We start from the raw sequence: 27,998 nt of genomic DNA, 5'->3' as shown, positions 1-27,998 counted from the left end.
CCACAGATGTGTCCCAGAGGGACAGTGGCTCTGCTCTCCCACAAGCCCCAGCTTTGCATCCCTTTGGGCAAGTCTCCTTTGGCCAAGCAGGCTAGGAGGCTGGAGGAAGGTAAAGGCAGCTTTTACCATTAAAGAACTCCCTCCTCACATTGCACCCTAAGCGTTCCACAGCCCTGGAGCGAGGAAGCACACCCCAAGCAGGGCAGTCTGGAATTAACACTAGGGGGTCAGAGGGGAAAGAATTGTGCGCTATTGCCAAAACCTGATGATTTGACAGTGGGATGCAGCAGAGAACTGACATTTCAAGCCCATTTTCTTGCAGCACTACCAGTGTTCACTGGAAAGGGAGAACCATCAGATCTGCTGTTGCCATGAGAAAACTAGCTGAAAATGTCCTTCATCTGAAAGGCCATCCGGCCGCACCAGGATCATCCATCTTTACTTTCAAAATCCCTCCGGATGGAGGGTTTAGATGTGCTCTGCCTGGTGGTATCGAGAAGCTGGAGGTTTAGCTCTCTTTTAAATAAGCAACCGTTACACCCCCTCCAGCTAAATCCCAACACCACCCTGGCAGTGTCCATGAGGAGACCTTTGGAAAAGGCAGAGCACAAAGCACTGCCAAAGCTGGAGGGGGGAGGGAGAGGGGAGATATGCTGCTGGTTCTCAAAACCCTTGGCACATCTTTGGTTACAGGTTGAAAAGGGAAGTGGTGGAAGGTTTGGCCACCTGATTCTTTAAGAAGAGGTTAACTCAGGAGAGAAGGGGAAGGAGGGGAGTGGGCTGTGGTTAATCCGACCATTCGTCCTCATCGAACTCGGAAGAGTCGTCCTCAGAGTCGCTGTACTCCACAGCGATGCGGCGCGACAGGATCGTGGCCACATCATTGCCCACAACGTCCCGTTTCTCCTGCTCCCGCTGCTCCTCCACCTTGCGAAGCTGGAAGCCTGTTGGGAAAGAAGGCAACGGAGGGGATCATGCAAAGGCTTTGGTCACACAGAGATCTCCAAAGCAGCCATCCCTGTGACACAATCCTCTGGGCAAGGCAGCCTGTCTTGGACACGCTCTGGGATAACACTGATGGTTAACGACAGGCAAGACAGGCTGGGTGGGCAGGTGGGAATCGTTTCCATGCTCCTCTGGGGGGTTATCACCACTAACCCACTCACAAAACCAGACCACACCAATCCCAGCACTGCTGTCTCCAAAGGTGCAGGTGGAGTTGTGAAACCTAGTGAGGTGGTCAGACAAGGAGGGACCACAAGGGACAGGTCTCGAGCAGTGAGGCACTCACACCACTGCTCAGGGGATGGCTCCCAGGGGCTCTTCACATGGGTATGTGAGGTTTTCCAGAGGCAAAGGAGAGAGCACTGAAACAAAACCTTACCCTGGCGAATAGCTGAAAGCAGATCACTCCTGGCATCGCTAACCGCAGGCAAGGATGACTTGGGCTTGGAGGTGGAGGTGTCTGAGGGCGGAGGGGGAGGTGGGGGGCCATCCAGGCCACCAGAAGACAGAGGGGGTGGGCCAGGAGGCGGTGGTGGTGGAGGGGGAGGTGGCGCACTCCCACTGCCCGCCTGCGGCAGCGGAGGCGGGAGCACGCTGGCATACTCGACTGCTGGAGGGGGAGATGGTGGTGGCGGGGCAGCAAACTCGGGGTGAGGAGGGAAAGAAGGGGGTGAGGGGGGTGGTGGTGTTCCCGGTGACGGGAACCCCATGGGAGGTGGTGGAGGGGGCGCGCTGCCCATCAGTGGTGGTGGCGGCGGTGGCGCCGGAGGGGGAGCAAAGCCCGGCCTGCTGGTTGAGGGGGATCCAATGGGAGGAGCTGGTGGTGGGTGACTGGGGCTGACCAGGCTGGATCGTTTGGTCCCTCCAGAACCAGAACCTCTTTGGTTGTCTATAGGATAGCTGTTGGAGCAGAGAGAAAGAAGGCTATTAGTTACAAAGACTGTACAATGTCAATGCTAATGCAAATCATGTGTTTGTTGCAGTGCAGACAGAAATATCCAAGTTCCAGCTTTAAGTGGTGTTTCCAGGAGCCCTCACTCCTTGGTTTTAATTCCCTTGCAGTGTTTCTCTTGGCCTACACCACCAGAACAAAGGAAGGCTTCTGCGGACTGGCAGGAATGCTATCACCCATCCCATCTCTCATGCTGGCAAGAACATGAGCCATCCCACCTCCATGCCAAAGGCCAGGCATCAGGGCTGAGCTCAGAGCAGCCTCCTGGCTTAAGAGCTCCTGTAGCAATGCAAGACACTACCCCTTGAAGCTGAGGTCAGCCTCCTGACACCCCGAGCAGGGATGTCTACCATGATAAATCATACAAAATATCCTGATGGGAATGCCAGGCACCTGCTGGGAACAGATCTCCACACCGGATTCCATGGCTCAGAGCTCGAGTGCAGCAGCCATGACTCCGAGCTTGCTGTGGGGAGTGAAGATGTGGTTACCCAACATGCTCTTAAAAGATGCAGGAGTGCCTAAATCTCCCATTTAGGGAAGTACCAAAGAACACTACTGCCCATAAGACACTAATATCCCATGGATGTGTAAAGGAAGTCCTAAACTGACATCTCCTTCCGCAGTAAGACAGTAACAGTGCTGATCTGAGACAGACTACTGGGGATCAAACCTCACTCCTGGAGTTCTTTATAAACAAGCACCAAAACAAAGCCAGGGAAGGGAGAGTTCTGTGGCTAGGCAGAGATCTAAGCAACTGCATAAGGCAGCATCTGAAAGCTTGTTTCTGCTCTGCCCTAGAGGAACACGCTGCTTGGTCTCTCTGACACATCAGAAGAGCCTTTTCTGCAGCACTGCTGCCTTTGGATAAGATGGAGACAAGCTAAAACAGTCCTGTCTACCTGACATAGCCCCTCCTGCTACTCTTGACTGTTTTACTGCCTTAGATTTATTCTTGTTCCACCCTTTGTGTCCTGAGCCACTGCTGGACCACAATTCCCCTCTCTAGAGGTGACTGGAAGTCACCATTTCATCTGACACAAAGCAGCTGCCCTGAACTTGCACCAAAGTCTCTGGGAAGAAGTCAGCTGTGTGCTCGGGTCTGTTACATTTAACTACATCTACATCTTCAGTGCCCACGTCAAAGATCACAGGGCAAACAGTAACAAAACACAGAGATGAAAGGAGGCTTATTTGCAAAGCTCTATCAGGAACTACAGGGTCTGGAACAACTGCACTTGAAAACCAACACAATGGAGCCAGATTGACTGGGACCCTGGTCTTACGGAACGTGAAGTAAGTCTGCTCTAGCTCTGCCCAAGCACATTCCCCCCTTCTCTATGGGAACAAGAAGAGTGGTTGGGATTTATGGGTGTGCTGCCTGTGCCTCTGTCCCTGCCTGCAGTTGCACATCCCCTCAGACAGGAGCATTCTGATTCCCATACAACACCCGTCAGGAAGTTATGCTGAACTATCTCAGCCTGTCTCATGTCATCCTTTTACACCACCTACTACTCCTCGGTGACAGAAGGGATCCCGTAGGCTTACCTAAATTCCACCGGGGGTGGAGGCAGGCTGTCATCTGGGAATGAAGGAGGTGGTGGCACAATAGAGTCAGTCTGCGGCGGTGGCGGGTAGCAGTTCACGTCCATGCTTTCGTTGGAACCGATGCTGCCGTTCTGATACACCATGTTAGAGGGGTACCTGGGTGGAAGCAAGACAAGCAAATGTGTTGGAAGAGTTCAAGGCAATGTCTAAAGCTCGTTTTCCCCCTCACTAACAAGAGGTTTGCCTCCTGGAAGGGTTACAACAACCAACCATGCAGCAGTTCAGCCACCAAAGAGCAGTGATATTAACCACACGGATGGCTCAACCTTCAAGATGTACAAATGAGCTTTTCCAGCAGGAATAGCTTTTTCCACCACAGTGGGACCTGCCTTTAGGTGGGACCTTAACAACCACCACAACAGGACACACAACACAAATCCTTAAAGAAACATAAGGGAAAAAAGCCTCTGTTTCTCAAAGCATCCTACGTGATGAACTATGCAGAGCTGCATTGGTTTGCTCTGCATAATTCTTTGGCTAGAGCTTGCACAGATGCTCTTCTGTTTGTTTGTTGCTACCACACAGCACAACAGCATGAGGATACAGTTCAGAGAGCAAGAAAACACTGAAATAAAAGCCATTTCTATTAACATTCTTAACAACCTGGACTTGAAGGACTCCCAGTGACACTGGGCATCCTTAGCGTCAAAAAGAGATACTCAAAGATGCTACACAAGTAAGCTGGAGAATAGAATATCAACAAGAAGCCAAGAAACAGCAATGCCATTAAAAGCAAGGATCCAAAGCTCTTCCTTTGGTTTCAGATGACTCTCCTGCTCAGCTTTCTCTGAGCTCATTTCACTGTGGGGGGGTGAAACCACCCCGTTTCCTGGGGTTCTGGACCTCAAGCAAATTCAAAGGCACAAACATGCTTCCATGTGAAAAGAGGAGCAAGGAAATGGAGCTGTTGTGCTGCTCCATTCCTCTGCTAGAAACCAAACCTGTTCTCCTATTAAACTAAAAGCAAGTTTTATTTTTAGCTGGAAGAGTGTGATTTAAAGAGAGATTTTTCTCTTCTATGAAAGGAAGCTGCAAGGAGCGAGCAAGTGAGCAGTGCATTGTGGGGAATTCGGTCTGCTTCCAGCCTTGCTGGTGTCAAAAGTTAAATGAATTCCCAAGCCAGAAGTGCTAAAGAGAGATCTGGAGCTTGAAATACTTGGATGGGGACAGCCCCCGCTCCAAGTTGAGGGTGTGAAGAGCCATTTGGGAAATGTAACAAAGCAATCACACAATGCCACCATGATGCCACCCTGCTCCCAGCGTAAGGCCCGGGGCACGGCGATGGGGTAGGGAGCCAAAGCTCTCAACACTTCTGTGCCCACAAGACAGGCAGCTGAGAGCAGACTTGCTACCAAAGCTGTTCCTGCCACCTTGTTCAAACCCTGCAGCTCCCTGATTTATTTAGCAAATCTTAAAATTAGCAGCCACATTTACTTTGGAGAATGTGATTAGTGGCAGTATCGATCCGCAACGCACAGCCGATCTGGAGGAGCTGCAGAGCAGGGTGTACTGCATCACAATCAACCTCAGCAGGGAGCTGAACCAGAGAGCCCCACACTTGCTTACCCAGCAGGACCATGTTTGTCCTTTGACTCAACAAATTCTTGTCCCATTTTCAGCTTCTCCCACTCTTCTTTCCGGGTTTTGATTTTTCGTGGATTCACATTCCCTCGATTCGGATTCTCCTTTTTCTCTTTCTAAGGCAGAAGGAAGCAAACAGAAGCTTAGGAAGAGGGAAGGATACAACAAACCTGCAGCAGTTTCAAGAAGAGAATATGCTCAAAGAGGGATGGGATCTTTAATTTACTTTCCCCATCGCTGCAAGCTCCAAAGATCTCCCACACACAGAGGCTGGAGCGTAAAATGAGATAGACAACAGCAGATTTCCCCAATGCAGCCTGGCCATGATGCCATCGTTATTCCCTGGCACCACCACCTCGAGGACAGAGGGAAAGCTCAGTTTCCCACAGCAATTCAGTTTCTGGCCTCTGGGTCAAGCCTGCCGAATCTCACCATCACCCTGGTGGTGTTAAGTGCTTTGGGATGCAATACGGACACTTGCCCACAAAGAAGTGGGCTTCAGCAAGCCTTACTCTGCGTGTTCTACCATGTCCTACACCTTTCCTTTGTTATTCCCATTGAAAAATCATCTGTTTTGATATTTAAGACTCCAGTTGCTCAAAAGCTACATAAAGTATGCTCAAACTGGTTCTTTTATGGTCTTTCAGTGCTGGTAAAACATGGGTTCAAATCCCCAGGCAAGCCAACCAGAAGCTTCTACCTGGCATTTGCAGCTGAAGTGGTTTTGTTAAGCCTCCCACTTACCCCCATTTAATATCAGGGTCTGGTTTTGTGCTCCTGAAGGGACATTCTCTTCTTTCTTTATTCTTTCACAGCAGAATGTATCACAACACTCAGCACACTGCAGTGCTGGGGCAGTGGGATTTGCAAAGCTTCACCACTGGACAGACCCCCTCTGCAACATGGGAAGTGTTGGAGGACTACAGATTAAGCCCTTATAACCATACAAAGACAGTGGCATTTGGAAAACCAAATGAAGGGTATCTGTGTTCTTTAAAGCAAACCAGATAAGCTCAATTCACAGAAGTCTTTAAGAGAGCAAACCTGACTTTTGGATAGCAACTTTGAAGTCCAAGCTGTATTAACACTTCCCACCTCCTGTTCCTCCCTGACACACCTCTGTTGGCAGAGATCTCCCATTTCCTCACCCTATGTTTCCGCTTCTCTTTCATAATATCCTTTGTGTCCTGGAGCATTTTCTCTTTCCAAAGGTCAAAGAAATAGGAAGGATCCGTGTAGAATTTAAGTGCCTCCTTGCCATCGTCCCTAGAACAGGCAGGGGGGGAAAAACCAGCACACACAAATAAGGACCAAGTCACACATTTGTTTGAAGCCCAGAGAAAACACAAGGCACAAGCCCAGAGGACAGTTTAGAAGGTCAAACATCCTGCTCTCACCTCCACCCCCCATCTCAGACCCACAGCCTTCCTTGTCCTGGCTCTCCCCCTTGCTTTTACCCTCACACCATACCTCCATTATGCAGCACCTGAAGAGCTCAACTGCTCTGAACAATCACCAAGAGAGCAGCAGGTCTCTCACTTCAACTCCCAGCTGTTTGTGTTGTATTTCTGATGTGGAAAAACAACCAACCAACCCTTCTCCAGCTCAGGAACCCTAAATCAGACCAGCAGCGTCCTTGAAGCTCAGGAGTGAGCACACACACACACTCTCCTCCTCCTCTGCAGTGCAGCCATGTCTGGCAGAAGACAGCTGCCTCCAGCTATCTGTAATTACTTTTTACCTGCTCCAAAGATATTTATGGATGTGGGCTAAGCCTCTGGATTCTGACCCCCTTTCCTTCTACCACCTACAAGATGAAATCAGAGGGAGAGTGCTCAAGAGAACTGGTTCCGCAGCTGGTGTAGGTCACATTCCATGTATCAGACCAGGCACAGAAAGCATCTCCAGATCTATAGGAGTCTGCTGCACCCACCTGGGTGAGAGCCATTTACAGATGTATGCTCTGCAGTTTGCACTGCAGCTTTCTGGAAAGGAGCCACAGGGCTATGGAGAAGCACAAGGAAAATGCATCATCTGCACAACACCTAGCATGTTTCTGCAGTGCCAGCCAAGCCTTGCCCCAAGGCAGTCACAAATGTGACAGCAGGTAACCAAATCTCTCATTTTCTAGCTATGCTCATTTGTACAGCCCCAAAAGCAAAGTTTCACATAATCCAGAGAATGGGATTTCCTGATGGATCTCAGTTAAGCAACTCAATTTCCCATTGGAAACAGTTACTTCAGGACAGAACAGGACGGGAAATGGCCTCCTTGACAGACTGGGAGGCAAAGCTCATTCTCTGCAAGGGAACGAAGAGCTAAGGAGTGTTGCAACCATACCTGTAAGGTGAGAGGATGTTGAGAGGTGGAGGAGTATTGCAGGTCCTATAGGTTTCAAGGACAGGCACAGGGAGAGAATCCCTGTCAAAGAGCTTCTGGTCCTGAGTAGTGGAGCTTTTGAAGGCCTTCCTGGTGTTAATGCCTTGCAGGGAGACTGCAAGAAAGAGAAGAGAGCAAGTGAAGAATAGCTTGACCCAAGCCAGTGACACTGCAGACCATGTTCACTGCAGCAGTGAACATCTGATTTCAGCTGGAGTTCTTGGCATGCTTTGCACTCCTTAAGGTCAGGTTCCTTTTCCCATAGATCCCTTGGGAAACCCAGCAAATCTCAGACGATGCTGTGCCAAGATCCGCTACTTGAGCTGTATGGACACAGCTCTCTTGGGAGCTGCTGCTGTGGTTTTGAACCCCCACGACCAAGACTCAAGCACCACGCTGCTATCACGTTGCTGAAAAGCGAGTTTCCACATGGACACTTGCTAAAGAGCAAATCCAGGCTGGGCCACAAAGGCTGTCCACACCAGCAGCACTGTAGTTGTTCAGGAAGGGAGGGAAGAGTCTTGAGTCCAAAAGAAGACATCCCACCACCCATCACAGCATCATTTTATGGCTGTGAAACAACCATGCTGATTCAAGGAGAACCTTTATCACGCTTGGTCTGCAAGGACCGTGCTCCACTCTATTACCTTCCTCCTCTTTGGGATCCAGCTGAGTGACTTTGACTTGCAAGCGGTCAACTCTCTCAACTAGAATGCTCACCCGAGAGGCAAAGGTGTTGGCTTGAGTAAACAACTCTCCAAATATGTCTTCTGCAAATTTACCTGGAAGAGCAAAGTGTCCACATTACAAAGCGTCCTCAGGAGCCACATCAGACCATATTCAGTCTCCCAGCTTGTTTTCTTGAAGCAAGAACAAACCAACCATGCTTCTGTTCAAGTTTGTCAAGAGTTGAGCTCAACATAGAATCACAGACTGGTTTGGGCTGGAAAGGACCTTAAGATCACCCAGTTCCAACCCCCCTGCCATGGGCAGGGACACCTCACACTAAACCAGGTCACCCAAGACTCCATCCAACCTGGCTTTGAACATTGCCAGGGGTGGAGCATTCACAACTTCCTTGGCCAACCCATTCCAGCGCCTCACCACCCTTACAGTAAAGAACTTCTTCCTTATATCTAACCTAAACTTCCCCTGTTTCAGTTTGAACCCATAACATCCAGGCAGAAAACTCCCTGTTCTACCAAAACCTGACATTTCCAAGGGACCTTCAAGCAATAAAGAAACAATCCAAGACATACTTCCAAGTCATTATTAAAGTAATTGAATAAAGAGGGCTGAAACTGGATGAGTCTTGTAGCTCCTTTAAGATTCTCTGCTCTTCTGTTTATTAGACAAGCCAATGCAGTTGGATTTGTATTGCTCTGGAGAAGCTCAAAGGCTCCCTGTCTCCAGCAGGCCTGCCTCCAGGGTAACTGCCACTATTTACAAGCTCAACGAGAGAGCAGCCCCAGACCTCGAGCCTCAAGGCTGAGCTCTAACCACAGCCGACAGCACTGACCCTTTTGTTCCTTCAGGTGGCAGTGTCTGAAAAATTGATGCATTCACGTTTCTTCTCCATCAAACCCAAAGGGGAACTTCTCAAAGAGGGATATTCTCTCTGTAACAGCTTGGCTTGCTCAGTGGGCTGCTCTGACAAACATCATCCATCGCTTGGGCTGTGAGAGTGCCCAGGGGCTTGGAGCAGGAGCTTGCTGAATCACTTAGAAGCACAACAAAAAGCTATGCCCTGTCCTTAAGAGCTTCAAATCTACGTGTGCATCAAGAGGTGACCACAGGTAGACAGAAACGAGAGAAGTGGAAGAAAACCAAGAGCTTCCAATGAGTAGTGTCTTTGTTCTGCTCTCAGGCACAATCCAAGCCAGGGAGCCCAAACCACAGCGAGGACAATGCTGATCAGCAGAGACTTGGCACTGAGAGCAGACATAGGCCCATGGAGTTCCCACTGATGGGAAACATTCCCAGCCACGGCTGGTGAGTACAAGGCTGCTCCCAATAAGCAGTCTGATTTTGAAGTGCATCATCATATGGTCAACAGTTTGTTCTGGAATCTGTTACTCTGAAAGATCCTCACCAACATTCAGGAAAGGATAACCAGTTGGAAGCCTGACTTGAACAGCAATTTGGGAAAAGCTGGTTGTCTGCAATGAGTCACTTCAGAGAGACAAGAGCCCGTTCCCCAAAGCAACGTGAGGACATCCCCCAAAACCCAGCTGTACAAATACTTTCAGCTCTCTGAAGTGACATATCAGCTACTTGTTCATACTCCCATGCAGTTCTCCTTACGCTGCCAAGCATGGGGAAGCAGCCAGGTTAAAAATCAACCTCCTCCACACCTTTTGGTGGCAACGCCAGCTTGAAGTGTTTGTAGAAAGCAAAGGCTGGAGGTTCACTGGACAATAATACAGTGGGAAGCTTTGGACAATACAGACACCATGTACATCTCTCTAACCAAAGAGAGCCAATGTTTAGCTACGGGCTAATTTGCTACCTCCCAGCAACAGCACAGCAAAAGAACAGTTGTAATTTGGTTTCTGCTTTAATGAGAACTGAAACTCGGTGTTGAGTCTCACAAGGAACTGCAACAAGCACAAGGGGAAAAAAGAGTCTTTGGTTTGCAATGCCAAGTGGTCTGTTTCAACAGGAAATAATACATAAAGAGCATTGTATGTACTGGTCTTAACCCTGGAGGGAGAAGGGATGGTCTGTAATCCTGCCCTGCGTAAGTTCACCTGAACGGTTACCATCCAGCACCCCAAACATGGACACTTGTGAATGGGGTAAGGCAGGGATTGATTCTTTGGTTTAATTCCTTTGACTGCAGAAGTGCAGCTTACAGTCCAAATTCTCTCTGTCATGCACTGGCAGGAAGACAGACGGCATGATTTAATAGGGCTTTCCATCTTTAGCTTGTGGATTCTATAACATCACACCAAGGTGCACAGCCGACTTCGACAAAGTGCTACCAGCTGTGATAGTAACGAAGGGTAAACTCACTGGAATATGAAAGTTTGACAAGATTTATGTTTGCATCTTTGTAAAGAGACTCTGCTGCACTAGGCATGGCTGATTATTCACTTGACAGGCCTGTCACAGCCTACTGAACCTGTGCTCCGTTCCTGCAATATTCAACATATAGGGAGGGAGTGGATTTAGGTTTTGAAGTAAGAGAGAGAAAAGGAGGAGGGAGCAGGAGTCTGGCTATTTAGATGTGAATTTTCTGGAGCAGTTAAGTCTAAATAGTGCTTCATTTACAATCCTGCTGACCTTAAGGAAGCAGCTAAGAGGTGGTGCTCAGCACTTCCTGCCCACCTTACACAGTGTCAGCAAGAGCCACCCCTCCAGGGCTCTCCTCCACGTACCTCTGATGGGTCCAGCACCACGCACCTCACTCCCCACATCACCCAGGAAGGCACTTGCCCAATAAACCAGGCTGGAATTTGGCTCCCAGCACTTCACCCACTCTCTGACAAGGCAGAAGAGGAGCAGCTTTGAGCTGCGCAAAGGTATAAACCTAGAGGACCTCACCACAGCTCTGTCACGCTTAACCCACTGCAGGCCTTTGGACTGGGACCAGCTTCTCTGCAGCTGAGCTTTGCACAGCTTTACTGCCTTCCTCCACTCCATTTCAAAGGTATGAGATGGGTTTTACTTGCCCTCCGCAACCATCTTGGCTACCAGACCTAACAATGAGCAACAAGAGCCAATTGAATGTGAGCAGAGAGACTGGTCTTGCCTGTGCAGTGACATTTCTAGAACCCAACGGGATGTGACACCGACTGGCAGCAAACACAGGCCCAGAGGTCAGTGACAGCCATGGTTTCCACTGCTGCGAAGAGCCTGCACCCACACTTTCCCTGTCACATTCATGCATGGCACAAGGAGCTTGCTTTGCAGAGCAAGCAGAAGCATTTGCAACCACCACAGAGAAGCCAAGCAATACATTCATTTGATTATCAAAAGTCTTGCTTCAAGGGCAAAGGTGGCTCATCAGATTCCAGAGCATTCCACAGAGGAAGGAGTCATCCCCCAGGGACCATAATTAACTCTTAAGTTTCTCCTACTGCATGGAAGCCCGTGTTTTCCCTCTGGCCTTCACAACGCATCGGTCAGCCCACTGCAGAGCTGAGCCAGGCACTGCTGCCATCTGAGTGAGCAGCCCCAAACCCCCCAGAGGCAATACTTGGCTCAGGGTGGGGACTTCGGGTCTTGCAAGGCAAGCACCAGCAGGGGCAAAGAGGCAGCTTCATTAAGAGTAAGACTACTGACACAGTGTACATCCAACACAGTCAAGCTCCATTTAGTAGCGTGTGCAATTACAGGCACATTCTCTGACACAAGATCCTGGCTGCTAGGAGAGCCTCCCATTTTACAAGCCTGAGTTGTGCTCCAGCCTTCCATCTGCAGTTTCCCTGCAACCTCTCACACACACACCCATATATCCACACCCCCCCTCCCCATTTTCTCTTAGCTAGGAAGGCAGTGGGACCGGGGATATGAAATTAGCATCAGATTCCTTTCGGAAAACATTTTAGCATTACCCAGGGAAGGCAGATGGGGGAGAAATAGGAACGCTGGAGTAGAAAGGGAGCTAAATAAAGAGCACGAGCGACTCCTGAGGGCACCGCGCAGGCTCGCCGGGGTACTCACTCAGGCTGCCCAGCTGTCGAATGACATTTGCCAGGGTGATGTTGGTCATGCATTCCAGCTCGCTTCGAACGCTAGGCAACGTCTGACGGCACAGGTGCCTTGGCTCAATGTTCCTCGTTACTAACGGCATGGTGGACCTGCTTCAGGCACTGTTCTGCAAGATGAAAAACAACCCAAAAAAGAAACAGGAAAGGATTACTCAACCACAAATTCCAGGCACACCAGAGCCGTGGTGTTCGGTTTGCCTGCTCTCAAATGGCTTTATTTATAAGCCTTCTTTCCCCCCTAACCCCCGTCTAAAACTAGTTGATCAGAAATGAAAGATCCTGCTGTTCTATGAGTTGCAGCGAGAGCAGAGCCTCAGCAGCTCAGGTGGAGAGGCAGGAACGGATCACTACACATCTTCACCCCTATGCAGGGTGCTGCTGGCACCACCACCACAGCCGTTGTTCCCTTCCTCCCCAGCCGCTGAGCCATCTCCTGCCTCATGCACGAGTGTCTCACAAGCACAACTCTCTTCAACCTGCAATCGATAGGGTTGTTTAACCCAGAGGAAGGAGACTGGAGATGTTAGGGGGAAAAGAAGAGCACCCAGTGTCTTCTAGCTGAGCAAAGCATGCGTGGTGCCTCCCTCCTGCAGCAGCACAGGCAGGGCTCTTCTGAAACAACAGGAAGCGCTTGCAGCTGACCAGGAAACTTTCCTTATCCTGCAGGCTGCTCCCCCTCTTCCCTTGGGAAATCCCCCGGGGCTGAGGTTTACACTGGACCATTGTTTTCCTGCTGCAGCAGATGAGGGAGCTCTCATCAGGATGCAGGGCTAAAGGGAGCTCACAGAGAAGTCAAGATGGATTGGACAAGAGGCAGGACAAAGTTCCAGCTCTTTAAAACAAATATCAAATAAAGCAGAAAGCCCAAGTGTCCGGAAGGCAGAAAATGCTTTTATGTGCAGGAACTAACAAGAATCTCCTTTACTAACAGGCTGAAACATTGAAGTTTCTTCTGGGATCATCCACCTCTGAAAGAGAGGAGGAAACTTGGCTGAGCAGCTCCAACAAGGAGCATGATGCACTCCTGCAATCCTGGAGTGAAAGCAACTCCATCCCAAGCTCTTCACTAACTGAGAAGGTGAAAGAATCTCTTTTCTAGGTCAGAGGAGGAAGAAGAACCCCAGCGAAGCAAGCAGTGCCCATGTGATGGGCATGCTGGGGCTGGGGGTATAAATAAAGCAGGAAGCGAAGAGCTTGGGGAACACGATTTCCTGTCACCAGCAGCAAAAACCCAAGGACCAGGAAAAATCAGCTGGCTGCTCTTGACTTTGAGCCACCCTTTGATAGGCTCGGTGGCAGCTGGCAGCTTATCTTTGAGGTCCAGGAGGCCTTCCTGGCTGCTTTTCTATCAGGGTGTTAAGAGGAAGAAGTGGGCATTATCCCTCCTAATTACCTCACAAGCCAGATTCTGAATTGCTAAATCTGACCCATTAAGGCAGAGGAGTTCAAGAGCCACAGCACTGGGCTGGCTCCCAGACCAGCAGATGCAGGTTGAATGACTCTCCATGAGGAATTCAGAGGTATTTGGGGTCCCAAACCCATCCACCTGATGGAAAAGAGGAGTGAGATCTGCATCGAACTAAACACAAAGCAGTGAAGTCTGTGTTGTTCTTCATGTCCAAGCACTGCAGCAGCCCTCAGTAACTGCCGGGATATTTAAAGCACAGGGTGAAGGGAGGAAGGACTCTGACCTTCGCTTCCAAATACGTGTTTTATCGATCACAGCCCAGCCCTACGATCCTTTGTCAGCTTCAGTGCTTTATGCCAGACAAAGTTGCCCAGCTCCCCCCAGACTGCAGTCTGCACCACCAGGCAGCTCACATCAACAAGGCAGGCATTTGCAGGCTGCCTGCATCCAGCTTTTCTCCCAACTTTGCTTCCGCAGGGAGCAGCCACAGTGGGATGTGCAGAGCCGGAGTGGACAGACAGCTCATCCACCAAAGCCTGGCTGGATCCCTTCCAAGGACCACGACAGACAGAAGGGAAACAGCACGAGGGGAAAGAAGCCAGGAAAGGGGGTGAGATGTGAGCATGGATGTTGAAAGAGAGACCCACCCAGAAGAAGAGATGGGCACAGGTAGCGCTCATCTGCGAGGAACAGAACATGGAGCAGTGCCCCAAATGACCATGAAGAAACAAAGACCTGGAATATGTTCTCTCTGTACAGTGTTTGCCTTCAAAGCATATCTGGAAACTAAACCCAAGGAGGAGTGGAGAACTTGCTTTGTTTTTGGGCAGAGGAACAACAATGTCAGCACAGGGACAGTGTGAATCTGCACCGGTGCAAGCCAGCAGAGCTAAAGGCTAAGAAAAACACTCCCTTTATAGCCTGGCTCATCCTGGCAGCCACCCCCTCCCTGCCACACTCCACTGCAGCAGCAAGAGTTTCGCCCTCGTGATGGCTCCGACAGTGGCTTCTCCCCACGGCGACAGAGAGAGCTCGCTCTCAAATCCAGTCAGGATCCAGCAGGCAGCAGACTCGGGGGATTAACCCCATGGAGATGGGCAAGGACAGGATGGGCTGGGGACAAGAAGCCTTTGCTCTCACAGCAGCCTCAGGGGTAAGAGGCAGTTTAAAGGAAGCTCTGAGCGGAAGGAGAAGGAGCTTAAAGGTTTCAGATGTTTGGGTAGGGTGGAGGCGAGATAGGAAATATGGGACCTACAACCCGAGCCTGGTGCCAACATCAGCAGTTGATGCTCCCTCAAGAAGGCACTTCTCTGTTAGACCTCAGCTGTACAGAGATACCAGCTAATGGGCTCCTGTAAAACCTTCCTGCCTCACAAGAAGGTGGGACAAAGATTAAAGTCTGGATTGGGAACCAAGGGGTGGAGTTTGAAAGCAGCACTCAGGTGGGGCAGAAAATCGAGTGTTGGGAAGGGACAATGGCAGCAGAGGGAGAAGGAGGAAGCAAAACAGTGCAGACAGCACAAGGTATAAAGCTGGGGACAGTGAAGAGGCACAGTAAATGAAACAAGGAAGGGACAGACCTAAAGAAGCTTTCCAGGCTCCTGCTTTTATTCTTTTAAGAGAGAGTCATTAAGGAAGTGACTGACAGTGTGCTCCCAAGCAAGGGCCATCCAGAACCGCTTTACTTTCTGTGTCAGGGCATGACAGCACAGCAGTTTTCCACTCCAGCTAGCCAGAGTGGTCAGCAGGCATTAGTCTCTGTCAGGAAACCAGTGCCGACCATATATTAGAACTAAATCCTACCATTCAGGAGCACGTGAAATGAATTGCCAGGCCCAAAATCCCCATCTTGCAGGCAAAGAGAAGTGCTTCCACTTGCTTATTAATGGGGAAGATTGAGGTTGTCTGAGTAGTAGGGTTTGGGGTGCAGAGGCTGGTTTTAAGAAGCTGCAAAAGTGGCACATCACGGGCACAGTACGGTCAGAGTAAAAGGAAACTGCCTCTAAGTAACAGAAAACTGCCTGCAACAGATTCCTAATGAATATGGAAAACAAAAGCATGGAAGTGAACCATGTGAGGGAGGAGCGCTCTTTGCTGGTTGCAGGATAACACTGGCTGGGAGAGCCAAGCACTGCTGCAGCAATAGATGTGCAACCACCGTGCTTCACACCTCCTCATCAACAAGTAGTAAGGGCTTTTCTTAAGTAACAAATGCCTTTTCTCACCCACTTGAAGCAGAACCTTCCTACCTGCTCCCCACAAGCTTTCCCTCTGCAGTCTCCAAGTCACGGCTTGAATCAGAGAAGGCTCCAAGCCCTGTTATGTCGGCAGTGACTAAAAGCCAAACCATGCTTTTGCCCTGTAGCTCTTTTCCCCCCACCTCCAGCTGGGCATTGCCAGAATTCCTCACCATTCCCCCTCTCCCAAAGTGCTTACGCTGATCCCTGGGAGCTGAGCTCACCACTCCTACATTCCTACCCATCTTCCAGCCACAACTGGCACTTTGTTTCCAGGATTCACCATGCTTTGGCTCCCCATTACCCTTCCTATCAACTCCTGGGCTTTACCATCACACACACCTTGTATTTCTCCAAGGAAAAGAGAATCACCACAGAGTCATGGAATGGTTTGCGTTGGAAGGGACCTTAAAACTCGTACAGTTCCTGCTCCTACAGGCCCTTATCCAAAGCCCCTCTCCAGGTTTCCTGCAGCCCCTTTAGGCACTGGAGCTGCTGCTCTAAGGTCTCCCCTTAAAGAGCCTTCTCTTCTCCAGGCTGCCTTTCCAAATCCAGCACTTGGAGCAAGGCACGAGGCAAACTCAAGCTCTGTCAACTGCAAGCAGCAGCTCAGAGCAAATACTCCTTACCAAGCAGTTTGGAGCAGAGCAGCAAACAGCAGTGCACAGCAAGAGAGGAACCAGCCTTTATTTCGTGTGTAAGCAGCACAGTCACCACGGTGGTGCAGAGGAGAAAGCAGGCAGCACTACAAGGTGAGATGTGTATGTGATGCACACAAAGAGCTGTAAATAAGAGCCGAGTTGGAGGGAGAGACCTGGCAAGGGTCTTCTCACTGGTAGTAGACCAGCATAGCATTACTGGGAGTCACCTGGGTAATGCCCCACTCAATGCGACACACCGCCTCTTAGATCAGGGACCATCTGCAATGAAGCTGAACCCCAGCAGTGCTATCATCTGTCATCGTGTCTGGTGCAGCACAAAGCACCTAAGGAGGACATTCTGGAGGGAGATGGGAATTAAGCTTGATCAGGGTAACCAATCCCCATGCCCTCAGCAGGGCTTACCAACCCCTCTGCCTGGCCGCAAACAAGCAGCATAGTGAAGGAGCCCAAGCCCTCAGCTTGGAGAGCTGCCTTTTGGAGTCCCCATTAGGGGACGAGACACAGCAGCAGGTTTGGGAATGAGGGAGAAAGGAGATAATCAGATCTGAAATTCCCATCAGGATGAAGTAAGAGTGAACTCCGTCGCTTGCCAACGCAGCCCGACTGTTCTTTCTAATGTCTGTGACAACTCCGCTTCAAATTCCAAGCTTCTCTCAGCAGTGACTACTCCCCCATGTAGCTGTAATGGCCAGAAAGAGACTGGCTTTTATGTAACCCCAAAAGACTAGCAGGAAGGGAAGCAGCAGCCACACACACACACACACACACACACGGAGAACTGAGGGGAAGGCTCTGCTGAGTGCCCAGGGCTCGATCCAAGCTCACAATGCGGCCACCGAAAAGTGGGATGCAGCAATCAGAAATGCTACAGTTCCATGCTCGGGAAGCGAGCTAGCAATCAGTGCTGCATCTGAGCAATAGGGAGTGAAATTATAGAGCAAACTGCCATGTGATGCCTAAACTACTCCAGCCCGCCAGCTGTAACAAGTATTCATTCCCAAAACCACGTCACGGGCTCATCTGTCATTAAGAGCCCAACCTGCCAGCAGCTGAGCAGGAGTCAGCAGTGAAGGGCAGCTGCAGGGCTCCTTCCTTGCACAGTACTCTATTCTCCCCCAAAGCCATGGGGTAGATGCATGGGTCTCCCCCAAAGCCATGGGGTAGAACCCACTCTGGGTTGCTCTCCAGGTGCTAAGACAGAGCGATGTGTTCTCATGCAGCACCACAGAGCAGAATCGACTGAAAGCCATACAGGAGAACACAAACACACACAGCCCCCAACCCCTTTGTGCAGTAATAACCCACTTCTTTGCCCAGAGAAGCTGTGGCTGCCCCATCCCTGGCAGTGTTCAAAGCCAGGCTGGACACAGGGGCTTGGAGCAAGCTGCTCTAGTGGAAGGTGCCCCTGGCAGGGGTTGCAGCTGGATGAGCTTTAAGGCCCCTTCAACCCAAACCATTCGGTGCTTCAATCACCAACTCAAGACCTGTCAGGTATGATCTGCATTACAAAAGAGGTGTTTCAGCACTAGCATGGGGCAAGAGCAGCACTGCCCCTTTCTGCAGCGACGTTGTGACACAGGGAACAGCCCTGATCCCGCACAATAAGGACACATTGTACAGTGTGGAGTCCTTGAGACAACAAACATCAGCCGGCTGTGCTCCCGAGTAGAAATACTCTTGTATTTCCTTCCCCTCCTGTTCCCCCCCTCCCCTTCAGTCTGCTGGCTCTGAGAAATGCAAAAGAGGCTCAGAAAGCCATTTTCTGCTGGTTTTTTGTCTGGCTCCTGCATTATCATCATCATTTACTGCCCTCGAGGGGATTGCACAGGTGTGACTGGAAATTTGGCTCTTCCCTTTCGACTTTGGTTATCAGCTTTCCTGAAGAGGATCTTGCTGGAATCAAGCTCTCCTGGAGAGGGACTTGCTGCTGGCACAAATCAGGCTGGGGGTGGAAGGATGGGGGTGTCACCAACAGGGAACAGGCAGATCCTCCCAGCTCTTGATGGAGTGCAAATGCAGCCAATACTTTGACCTAGAGGGGGTTTTATGCCTAACACACACCACCCCCCCCCCCCCCCCCCCCATTGCCCTAATTAATGTTTCCATTCATTTAGCTGCAAAACAAGTTAAACAAAGAGGGTCACCTGGTGTTCCTATCAATGCCTGACGAGGAGCCAGGCAGAACAAATGCATTTCAATACAACTCTAGAAGAGATGTGACAAGAGAAAGGCAGTTTAGCTCAATTAAAGAGAGCTGTCACAGGGATTGGATTCTCAGAATACAGAACTATTGATTACACTGGAATTAAAGCTCCGGAACAGAAAGGTTTCAAGGTCTTTGCCATGAGGATATACATCAGGAGAGAGGCAGGGCTCCTTCAGCACTCTGGCTTTGTTGCTTCCAAGGAAACAGGAGCAGCAAAGGGAGCAGAATGCTTTCTCTTCAACCTATGAATAATTTTGGCACGCAGGCTCCTCTGTTGACACTGACCTTGTAGCACAAGCTTCAATCAACAGGTCGCTTTGGTGTTCCTAAAGTGTTCCCAGGTAGAGAAATTCCACTATAGGTTCTCCAAATCACTACAGGATTCTCAAAGCCACTGTAGGGGAGAGGCCTGGGCAGGTCTCAGCCCATCAGCAGGAGGTCTCTGGTAACACTTGGTCTGAGCCCAAACCACTGCCTAAAGAGAATGGGACTATTCAAAGCGTCACTCTCAGCCTGTCCCCAGAGCCAAAGCCCCTGAGCAATAACTGCAACCCAAGAGAAAGATGTCTACTAAACCAGGATTGCCACTCTGCCCCCCAAAACACAGCACTCAGAGGTCAAGGCTGAGGAGCTTTCATTGCCAAAGTCACCCCGTTGTTTCTGTCCCAATCCAGGCAAAATGAGCTCTGGAGAATCATAGACTCTCAGCCTGGTTCGGGCTGGAAGGGACCTCCAGTTCCAACGATGATCCAGTTCCATGGGCAGGGCCACCTTCCACTAGACCAGGTTTATCCAAGCCCCTTGAACACTGCCAGGGATGGGGCAGCCACAGCTTCTCTGGGCACATCCTCAAAGCACTGAATTTACTCCAAAAGGCCTTGATGCTGCTGTGTTAGGTGGCAAGAGGAGCAGCACTATTCCCAGCAGCTTCCTTTGGAGGTACTGCAGGTAGCCAAGCCTCATGCCATCGTTGCAGGGATCCTGCATGGAACCACAGGCCCCCTCCCACAAATGGTGTGTGGCTGCTACTGCAAACCCTGCTGAATCCCTGCTAATGCGAGCCTGTTTGCTGCCTCCCTTCACAGCAGCCTCCTCCAGCAAGAGGCAGGGCCTGTGGCCGTTAGCACTGACAAAGCAGGGGTGCAAAGCCCAGCTCTCACAATACATCAGCACATTGCCATTCTAGGGCAGCGCTGGGTAATTAATACGAAAGGAGGGGGGGGGGGGGGGAAGGTTTCTTTCTCAATGACTTATTCCTGAAGCCTGAACAGATTTTAACCTTCCTTTTGAGCAGATAAACTCTGTCTCATTTGCAGCTCAGCTCAGCCTCCCCTCCTTAAACACACATTGAACTATTTTGATTAATGAAAAGAGTAGGAACAAACCAGTTCCAAGTGTTTTCTATACAGCTCAACTGCTCTTTCAGTTTCAACTCACGCCTGGATAATTATATCACAGCTCCGAGTGCCCCCACCCTTCTGCTGCACTTGGGGAATACTGGAAAGATAAGTCTTGCCTTAATTATTAAATGTAAATAGCTCATTAAATATAATCCAATTACTTTAATTGTAAGAAAAAGGAAGTAATTACAATATGTACATGTAGTCTTGCCCGAACGCTTTTCATATCTTCAAATGAATCTTTGCAGCATTAATATTTTAAGTTAACCTTTGACACGAGGAGTAGAAAAAAAGAAGTGACACCGAGTCCCTGAGATCTTCCAGAAGCGTTTTATATGTTGGGATTTGTCAAAAAAAACATCCAAGAGAACAGCCTTGAACATCTGAATTAAAACTGTTTATGAACGGGGTCTTTATAAAGTCAAAATAAAACATGGGGTTTCTATTGTGGAGGGGGAAAAGAACATATATATATATATATATATATATATAAGATCCTGAATATATATATATCTACACACATACACATATCTATAAGATCCTGGATATGGATTTTGGATCACAGGAATCAAGTGAGATAGATATTACCTTGCAGTTGGGAGAACAGGCAGGCCCCCAGCACCAGAAGCCACAGGCAGCTGGGGTTTTCCAGGCAGTTATTCCCCACTCCTATGGCTTGGCCTGGCCAAGGGTGGGAAGAGGAAGCAGAGGATGGCCCTGCCCCTGGCTGGGATTACCCAGCTCTTCCTTAAGGTGCCCCCAGCAACACCCGGTCTGGTTTGAGTGCACACACAAGCTACCTGTGCAGAGCATGGCGCATGATCCAGTTGGGAGCTGCAGGCAGAGCTGCAGGGAGCTGCAAGGTGCAGTCTCCTGCTTTTGCTCAACAGCATAACAGCCCTTGGCCTCACTTTCTCCATCCATGCAGCCAGCAGGACCCAACAACCCTCTAGACAAAGACTTCAGCAAAGCCCCCCTGGTCTGCCAGAGCAGAGCCAGATTCCAGCTTGGACGTGGTGACAGATGCCTGTGGAATCTCCTTGGGACAGGCAGGAAAAGAGGCTTTTTAAGCCATTGTGCATGTTTCAAGCCCAGCAGTGATCTCACCAGCAGTGATGTCATACTCAGTGCAAAATCCAGGCTCTGGAGTTTGGCCCATCCAAAACTATGTCCAAGTGTTTGAAACAACCACTTTATAGAACCCAACTTTTGGGGAGAAGAGGAATTAGACTGTATTAGGGATGCTAAAGATACAGGTCTTTCTATTAAAGTTCACCACGAGGTCTAGAATAAGCTGCTTTATAGAAACCCTCTCATGTGAAGCCAGCCCTGAGATGTAACCTCAGTCATACCATATTGCAACCAAAAGGCTATTTTGTGTAAGTTAATTACACAGGGGTTTAATTTAGCCTCCCAAAGGGAAGCAGCCAGTTATCCCATGCTGCCCTAGCCAGAAGGTAAAGGTTTGACACAAGCTGTGTTTATAGCTCCATGCCTTCCTCCAGCAAACGATGGGCTGAGCAGCTGCTGGCATTGAAAGAACAGGATCTGGGTGTGTGCACGGCTCTCTCTTGCCTGTTTTGTTGGGTTGGGTGTTGCTTTCTGCAGCTGCAAGGCCAAAGCCATGAGAGTCTGTGCTTTTTCTGATGTGCACAAAAGCAGGGTGCCTGAAAGGGAACTCACTTCCACTCTGGCAAGCACTGAGCCAGCTCTGCGGGGCTCAGGCGTGGCTGGGGAGCTTTCACCCATCCATTCAGGCAGGGCTGTGGATCCCCCTCCCTCCCAATTAAATCCCATCCATGCATGAACTGCAGCTACACCAATCCATCTGATATTGTGGCTGATGGACTCCTCTGAATGCCCCTTCAAGCCCTCCAGCACGGAGCCACCTGAAAGCAAAGCATCATTCAATCCTGCAGCAGCAGAGAGACTTTTGCTATAGAGCGACTTGAAGACAGACTCTTAAGAAGGAGGAAAAAGGCATCCAGTGAAAGAGGAAATGAGAAATTAAAACCACACTCAAGCTTATTAATGGTAATACAATAGGTCAAGAAAGTTCTTTGCAAAAGCCCGCAGCATGGGAACAGCTTCTGCACAAGTGCGATCAGTGACACTAGCCTTTGGCTGTTATGGGAAAAGCAAGGATTGCTTTAAATACCCCAGCCAGGAGGGGAGATGGCTGGAGATAGCACCTCTGTGCCTTGCAGGACACTGCACTTAGATGAGAACCAGAGGAATGTTCCCCCTCCTCCTTTTCCATCTGAAACATTTTCCCTCTCAAGGGACTTCCAGCATCTTGTAAGTGAAGGCACTTTGAAGTACCACACAGTGGCATTGCTCATCATTCCAGTAATGATAGTAAATAAGCTGCAGTATTTTGCTGATCCTTTTCCTTTTGCTTTACAAACAAAAGGTCAGAGTCATTAGCCCAGTTTTATGAGTGGGGAGAAAGGGAGACTCACAAGATGCTCTGGAACATCATCAGAAACATCAGCACATGAACCAGACAAGAAACCCCATGCCACAGGACTTCAGAGTAACCATGCTGGGTCATCCAGCCTCCAGATAAATCAGCAGCTTCCATCCATTAGCAGCCAGGTAGCAATGCAGAAAGAGCATGAGAACAAGGTAAGCACAGAGCAACAGTTCTCCCTGCTGTCCTTCTCCACATTGCAGCATCCCACTGCAGCTGAAGACCACATGGAAACAAGCATAACCATGGAAGAGTTAGGGTTGGAAAGGACCTTTAAGATCATCCATTTCTAACCCCCTGCCATGAGATCATGTCACCGAAGGCTCTGTCCAACCTTGGGTGACATTGTCTAGGGTCACGAGAACACAGCCAGGGATGGGGCAGCCACAGCCTCTCTGGGCACTCTGTGCCAGTGTCCCACCACCCTCATAGTAAAGAACTTCCTCATATATAACCTGAACTTCCCTGTTTCAGTTTGAACCCATCATCTCTTGTCCTATGGCTACAGCCCCTGATGAAGAGTCCCTCGCCAGCATTGTCCTTTCTGGATTTCACTTCCCTAAAGGAGTTTCATCCATAAAATCCCAGGGCAGCAAGTCCCCCATTTGTCATACGCGAGGTGAAAAGACCTTTCATACCCCTCACTTTACAATTAGGAGATTTTCATTTCAAATCTATGTGTGTCTTTGCTTCATAAAGGAGTTGTTCAAATAAATGCATCACCACTGATATTAAACAAGGCCCTCTTGAGAAGGTTATCTGCCTGAATCACACAACACAAGAGACCTTCTCAGCTCTTATTGAGCACTTGCAGCAGAAACCAAAGTAAGAAACTCAGGGTTTAGGTTTGATTGATGGCAGCAAGAACAAAACATTTGGAGCAGACAGCTCTTTGTGTCTTGTCTGCCCCTGACTGCTTACTGTTTCCAACAGTAACAGAGGAGAAGCACAGCCTCCAAGTCACCAGTGAGCTCAGAGCAGCTCCTCTGCAGTGGTGGCACAGCAAGAGCCTCCCATGCAGCAGTGTAAGCCCTTGAGAAGCAGTGCTCAGTGCTGCTGCACCAGAAGCATCTCCCTCCCCCCCCGCCCCTTCTTCTCTCTGCACCACAGCATCCTTCAAAGCACCACTTCACCCCAAAACAGGTCAGGGATACTGCTCTAGAAGAAGAGATGATGCAGAAAGCACTGGGGGGAATGGAATATGTCACCACTGAGCCCAGCTGGGAGAGACTAATTGAGATTGCTGCTCCTTTAAATTTTCCCTCCTCAAAGCCCCTGCCAGATGCATACTTGAGATAAGGCTTCACTCTACCACTTCTCCAGTAGCAACCTAATACCAGGAAAGCTTTCCTGTGATCCCAGGAATTAAGGGAGGATCCAGGGGAACTATTTCCCAGCCCATTACTGCAGCCAGGGCGAGCTCGGGCTGGAGAATGTGATTAACACGCTGCACTGGGCTGAATGTGATCACCTCCTGTAAAAGATCCCTTAGCAAACACCCCCTCTGAGTGCAATGGGCAGCACTGGTCCCTCCCCTCCTCAAAAAGAGGGCATTTTGTTACACAGAGTTGCAAAAAGCCAAAGGAAGTGAATGTCACCGGGGTGGTTCTGTTCCGAGCACTCATTTGCTTATTACCCAGAAGCCACTTCCACATGCCTTGTTTTACATCCACTCTTTATAAATACCTCCCAGATTTCAATACATGTTCATCTGTGGTTAAGTAAGGGCCCAACCTTACTAATACTGACCCTCCCACAGCGACAACAAACACTCAAAACACACCATTTCTTACTACAGCTCCCATTAGAAGCCAAAGCGCTGCTGCAAACAGTAATGCACCATAAGACAGGCTGGGAAAAGAGTTGTATTTTCCTTTCCACAAGGTGAAAGTGTCCCTTTTGCTTTGCTTCCTGCACATTTAGCACAGTGTTACTGTAGAAAGGAGCTGCTTTCACCCTCAGAAGCAGCTTTTGGCAGCGTGTGTCTTTGCTGCTGTTCCATTGTGGGCAGGGACAGCAGGAACTTTAGCCCCAACGCATGCAAACACAATCCTTTGCCTGCTTTGGGATCGCCTCATGCAGTGCACACAGCAATGTATTTTGCTCAGCTGAATGACCAAAGGCTACGTATGATCATCAAACCTCACAGAGACAAACTAGAAACCTTACATTAAAGATCTGAGACCACAGAGAGAAACTATCTAGAAGGATTAAACCTGAGCCTTCCATTTGTTGAAATCTTCCTTATTAGAGTCTGTCAAAGGAAACAAACCTGATTTGGGGGAAATGTTAATCCTCAGAACCTTCTTTGTTCTTCCAGCACCAGAAAAGACTGAAACACACAAGCCAGGAGGTGGATTTGCCGCTGTAACTCTATTGCAGATGAGGCAATCGCTGAAGTTTTAACCCCTCCACCCACACTGCATGATTATCTAACCTTTGTGAATGAAATCAACTTTTCCTAGACCAGCCCTGAAGAATGAGATGTATTCAAAGTATGCTGAGAAACTGGGTTGGTCGTTCCCAGAAACGTGGTATTCTTTTTAATGAATCACTGCTCACAAATACCTTCTGAGCTGGAACTTAAAAATACCCGTTTCTGTTCAGCGTGTCACGTTATTCATTGGGAAAACAGTTTTATCCTCTGCTTAGGAGCACTTTACTATTAACTCATTACTCCAAATCCCAGAGTGCTAACTCTAAAGACATTAGGGCTACAGTTCCAGCCTCTACTCTTCTTCACTAAGCCACTCCACAACGAAAACAGAACTCATACAACAAGGGGAGAGCTTATAACAGTCTTCCAGTGCCTGAAGAGGCTACAAGAAACCTGGAGAGGGGCTTTGGAGAAGGGATGTAGGGACAGGACAAGGGGGAATGGCTTTAACCTGCCAGAGACTGAGATGAGCTCTTAGGCACAAGAGGGTGCTGAGGCGCTGGCACAGGATGCCCAGAGAAGCTGTGGCTGCCCCATCCCTGGCAGTGTTCAAGGCCAGGTTGGACACAGGGGCTTGGAGCAAGCTGCTCTAGTGGAAGGGGTCCCTGCCCGCGGACCTGGATGAGCTTTAAGGTCCCTTTCAACCCAAACCATTCTAGGATTCTCTGAACCAGCATCCTCCTCGCTACAGAGCTTTGTAAAACCAGAGCTTGAAAGGTTTAGGAGTGCAGACCAGAGAGAAGCTCCAGTGAGGAACTGGGAGTGAGCCCAGAGCCCAAGCTCAGGCAGTGGCATCACTGCTTACACCACTGATACTTTGCAGGGCTTGGAAAAGCCTGAGCAGCCAGCTTGGAAAGGGTGGATATTCCAGCAAGGCTTCACCTTCAGCTGGGCTACCCAGAGCTGGTAAAACTGCTCCTCACCCCACACAGAACAAGGCTTTTAACTAAACAGGAAGACATGCTTTGGAAGGCAGAGGCCCACGGTTTGATCCCCACCCCACCTAGGGACAACAGTGACAACCATAGCTCGAGCAAAGATCAGCATTAAGTGGAGCTTTAAACCTTGGGTCAAGTTCTCTCATTCAAACTTGGTGTTTTCAAGCACAATCCTTAAATGAAGAAGCAAGCAGAGGCCTGCTCCTCCCCAGCCTCCTGGAAAAAGCTTGTCCTTGGCTCTGAATGCACTGGGTTTCCAAAGGCACTCTATCAGCACGCTGCTGGTGGCATCAGTGGGGAGATTTTAGGTTTGGGTTGGTTATAATAGAATTTTGGGTTCAACTCTGCATGGGTTCCTATGACAAAACCCCACTCAAGGTCACTAAGGGGCACATCAGAATGCACAGTGCTGCAATCCTGCAGATGGGTGGGAAGCAGAACTGTTCCCCTTCCGCGAGTGACCAAGCCTCGAGGCTCGTGTACTTCCCATAAAGCAACATCAGGTCTGTCACAGGGAAGCACATACACATGGTGCTGGCTTCTCACACCTTCCACTTTCAACTTTTCCAGCTCAGAAGCCATGGGGAAGGACACACAAGTGAGGGCTGGAGTGCTCCATCAGTTATGGGACCACTGTGTGCCATGGTGTACTTCATTAACATCATCTCATGTCCACCAACATCTGATCTGATCTAGGCAGAAGTGCCCAATTCTGTTGTTGCTACTCATGGAAGTAAACCAGTGATGCCAAATAGGAAACCTGTGTCAGGAAAAGAATACATCTCCAACAGGAAGGTCCTTAAGGTCAAATAATAGCTAACGGGGACAAGCTGCAATCCCTTACCTTTCTCCATAGGACATCAGCTATTTGTATCTCAAAGTAGTAACGCCAACACAAACCTAATCGCTGATGAGGTGCAACCCCAGGGACATTCCTTAACAACTTATTTTCCTTAACAACTTATTTCTTGTTACATATGCTGTGGCAGGGGCTTGGAGCTAGATGATCTTTAAGGTTCCTTCCAACCCAAACCATTCCATGACCCTATGGTCTGAGCGCACCAGGAGCTCAGTGAACTTGACTAAACCACCCAACCCTATCCCGTTACAACCTCCAAAGCTTCTTTTCAGAGTGCCTAGGGATTTAATGAGGAAAACACTTTCCAGAGCATCTCACACAGCCTTACCCCAAGTAGTTGTGGGGTTTAGTTGATAGCCAAGGGGCTTCCACAACTCCTTAGAGGACCCAGACACCCTGAAGGGTGTCGGGCAGGAAGACAGGACGGAGAAGGCACTTTCATGAGCCTATGCTCACACACTGATGCCAAACCCATCACACCGCAAAGGCAAGGAGGGAGCCCCGCTCCCCAGCTCAGGGCTACCCCGCAGCATCCCCCTTTCTCCCGCAGCATCCCCCTTTCTACCCCAGCACCGGGCTCTGCCCCCCTCAGGAGCAGGCAGCACCCACTGCCCTGAGCCACGGCTCCAGAAGGGGCCGGGCCGGTGTCAGCCCGCGGCTGAGGCCGTGCCCTTGCTCCCGGCCCCACGCCGGGGCCCGGCCCGCCCCACACCGGAGCACCGGGTGCAGCAGCACTGCGGCTCACTATGTGGCAGGAAACACCGCCAGGCTCAGCACAGGGCTCACTATTTGGCAAGGGCCTAGCGGCCCACCCCAGCGGCTCTACCTACCTCCCAGCAATAAGAGGAGGGCTGGGAGGCCCGGGGGTCCCCGCTCGCCCCGCTCACACTCACCCCTCTCCGCGGCTTGTCCCCTTCGGCCCGCTCGGCTCGTTACCACCAGGGCGGGCCAGCCCGGCCGTCCGCCATTCCACAGCTCCCCCTCCCTGCCCTGCCTGAGCCTGACCCCGCCTCCGCCCGGCCGCAGGACCGCAAGGCCATTGGCCAGCGAGCCAAGGACGCTGCCACACTATTGGCTACACTGGCTGTCCATCAAAACCGCCCTACGCTACTTGCGTACGGAACTGGAGCAGCGGAAA

At 49.9% G+C, this 27,998-nt stretch overlaps 1 protein-coding gene across 2 annotated transcripts; it reads right to left on the bottom strand.

The window, feature by feature from the left end:
* Positions 1–105: 105 nt before the first annotated feature.
* Positions 106–27,895, bottom strand: WASF2 (WASP family member 2). Of its 2 annotated transcripts, none has more exons than XM_062628795.1 (9): positions 27,754–27,895; positions 12,194–12,347; positions 8,173–8,307; positions 7,487–7,640; positions 6,295–6,412; positions 5,132–5,262; positions 3,506–3,661; positions 1,385–1,905; positions 106–944 (listed from the first exon to the last, which is right to left on the bottom strand). In XM_062628795.1, the coding sequence occupies exons 2-9, from the start codon at positions 12,321–12,323 to the stop codon at positions 787–789; spliced, it is 1,503 nt and encodes a 500-aa protein (XP_062484779.1). In that variant the 5' UTR covers positions 12,324–12,347; positions 27,754–27,895; the 3' UTR covers positions 106–786. The 2 variants fall into 2 exon arrangements, with proteins under 2 accessions (XP_062484779.1, XP_062484780.1); XM_062628796.1 differs by having other exon boundaries at positions 27,691–27,854.
* Between the last annotated feature and the right edge of the window lie 103 nt (positions 27,896–27,998).

The sequence above is a fragment of the Pezoporus occidentalis genome, unplaced genomic scaffold, assembly GCF_034315485.1.
Source record: "Pezoporus occidentalis ecotype Australia unplaced genomic scaffold, CSIRO_AGI_Poc_V1 ctg323, whole genome shotgun sequence".
In the NCBI taxonomy this organism is placed as follows: Eukaryota; Metazoa; Chordata; class Aves; order Psittaciformes; family Psittacidae; genus Pezoporus; species Pezoporus occidentalis.
Note: the sequence above shows the minus strand (reverse complement) of the source record. Positions and strands in the feature narration are given on the sequence as shown.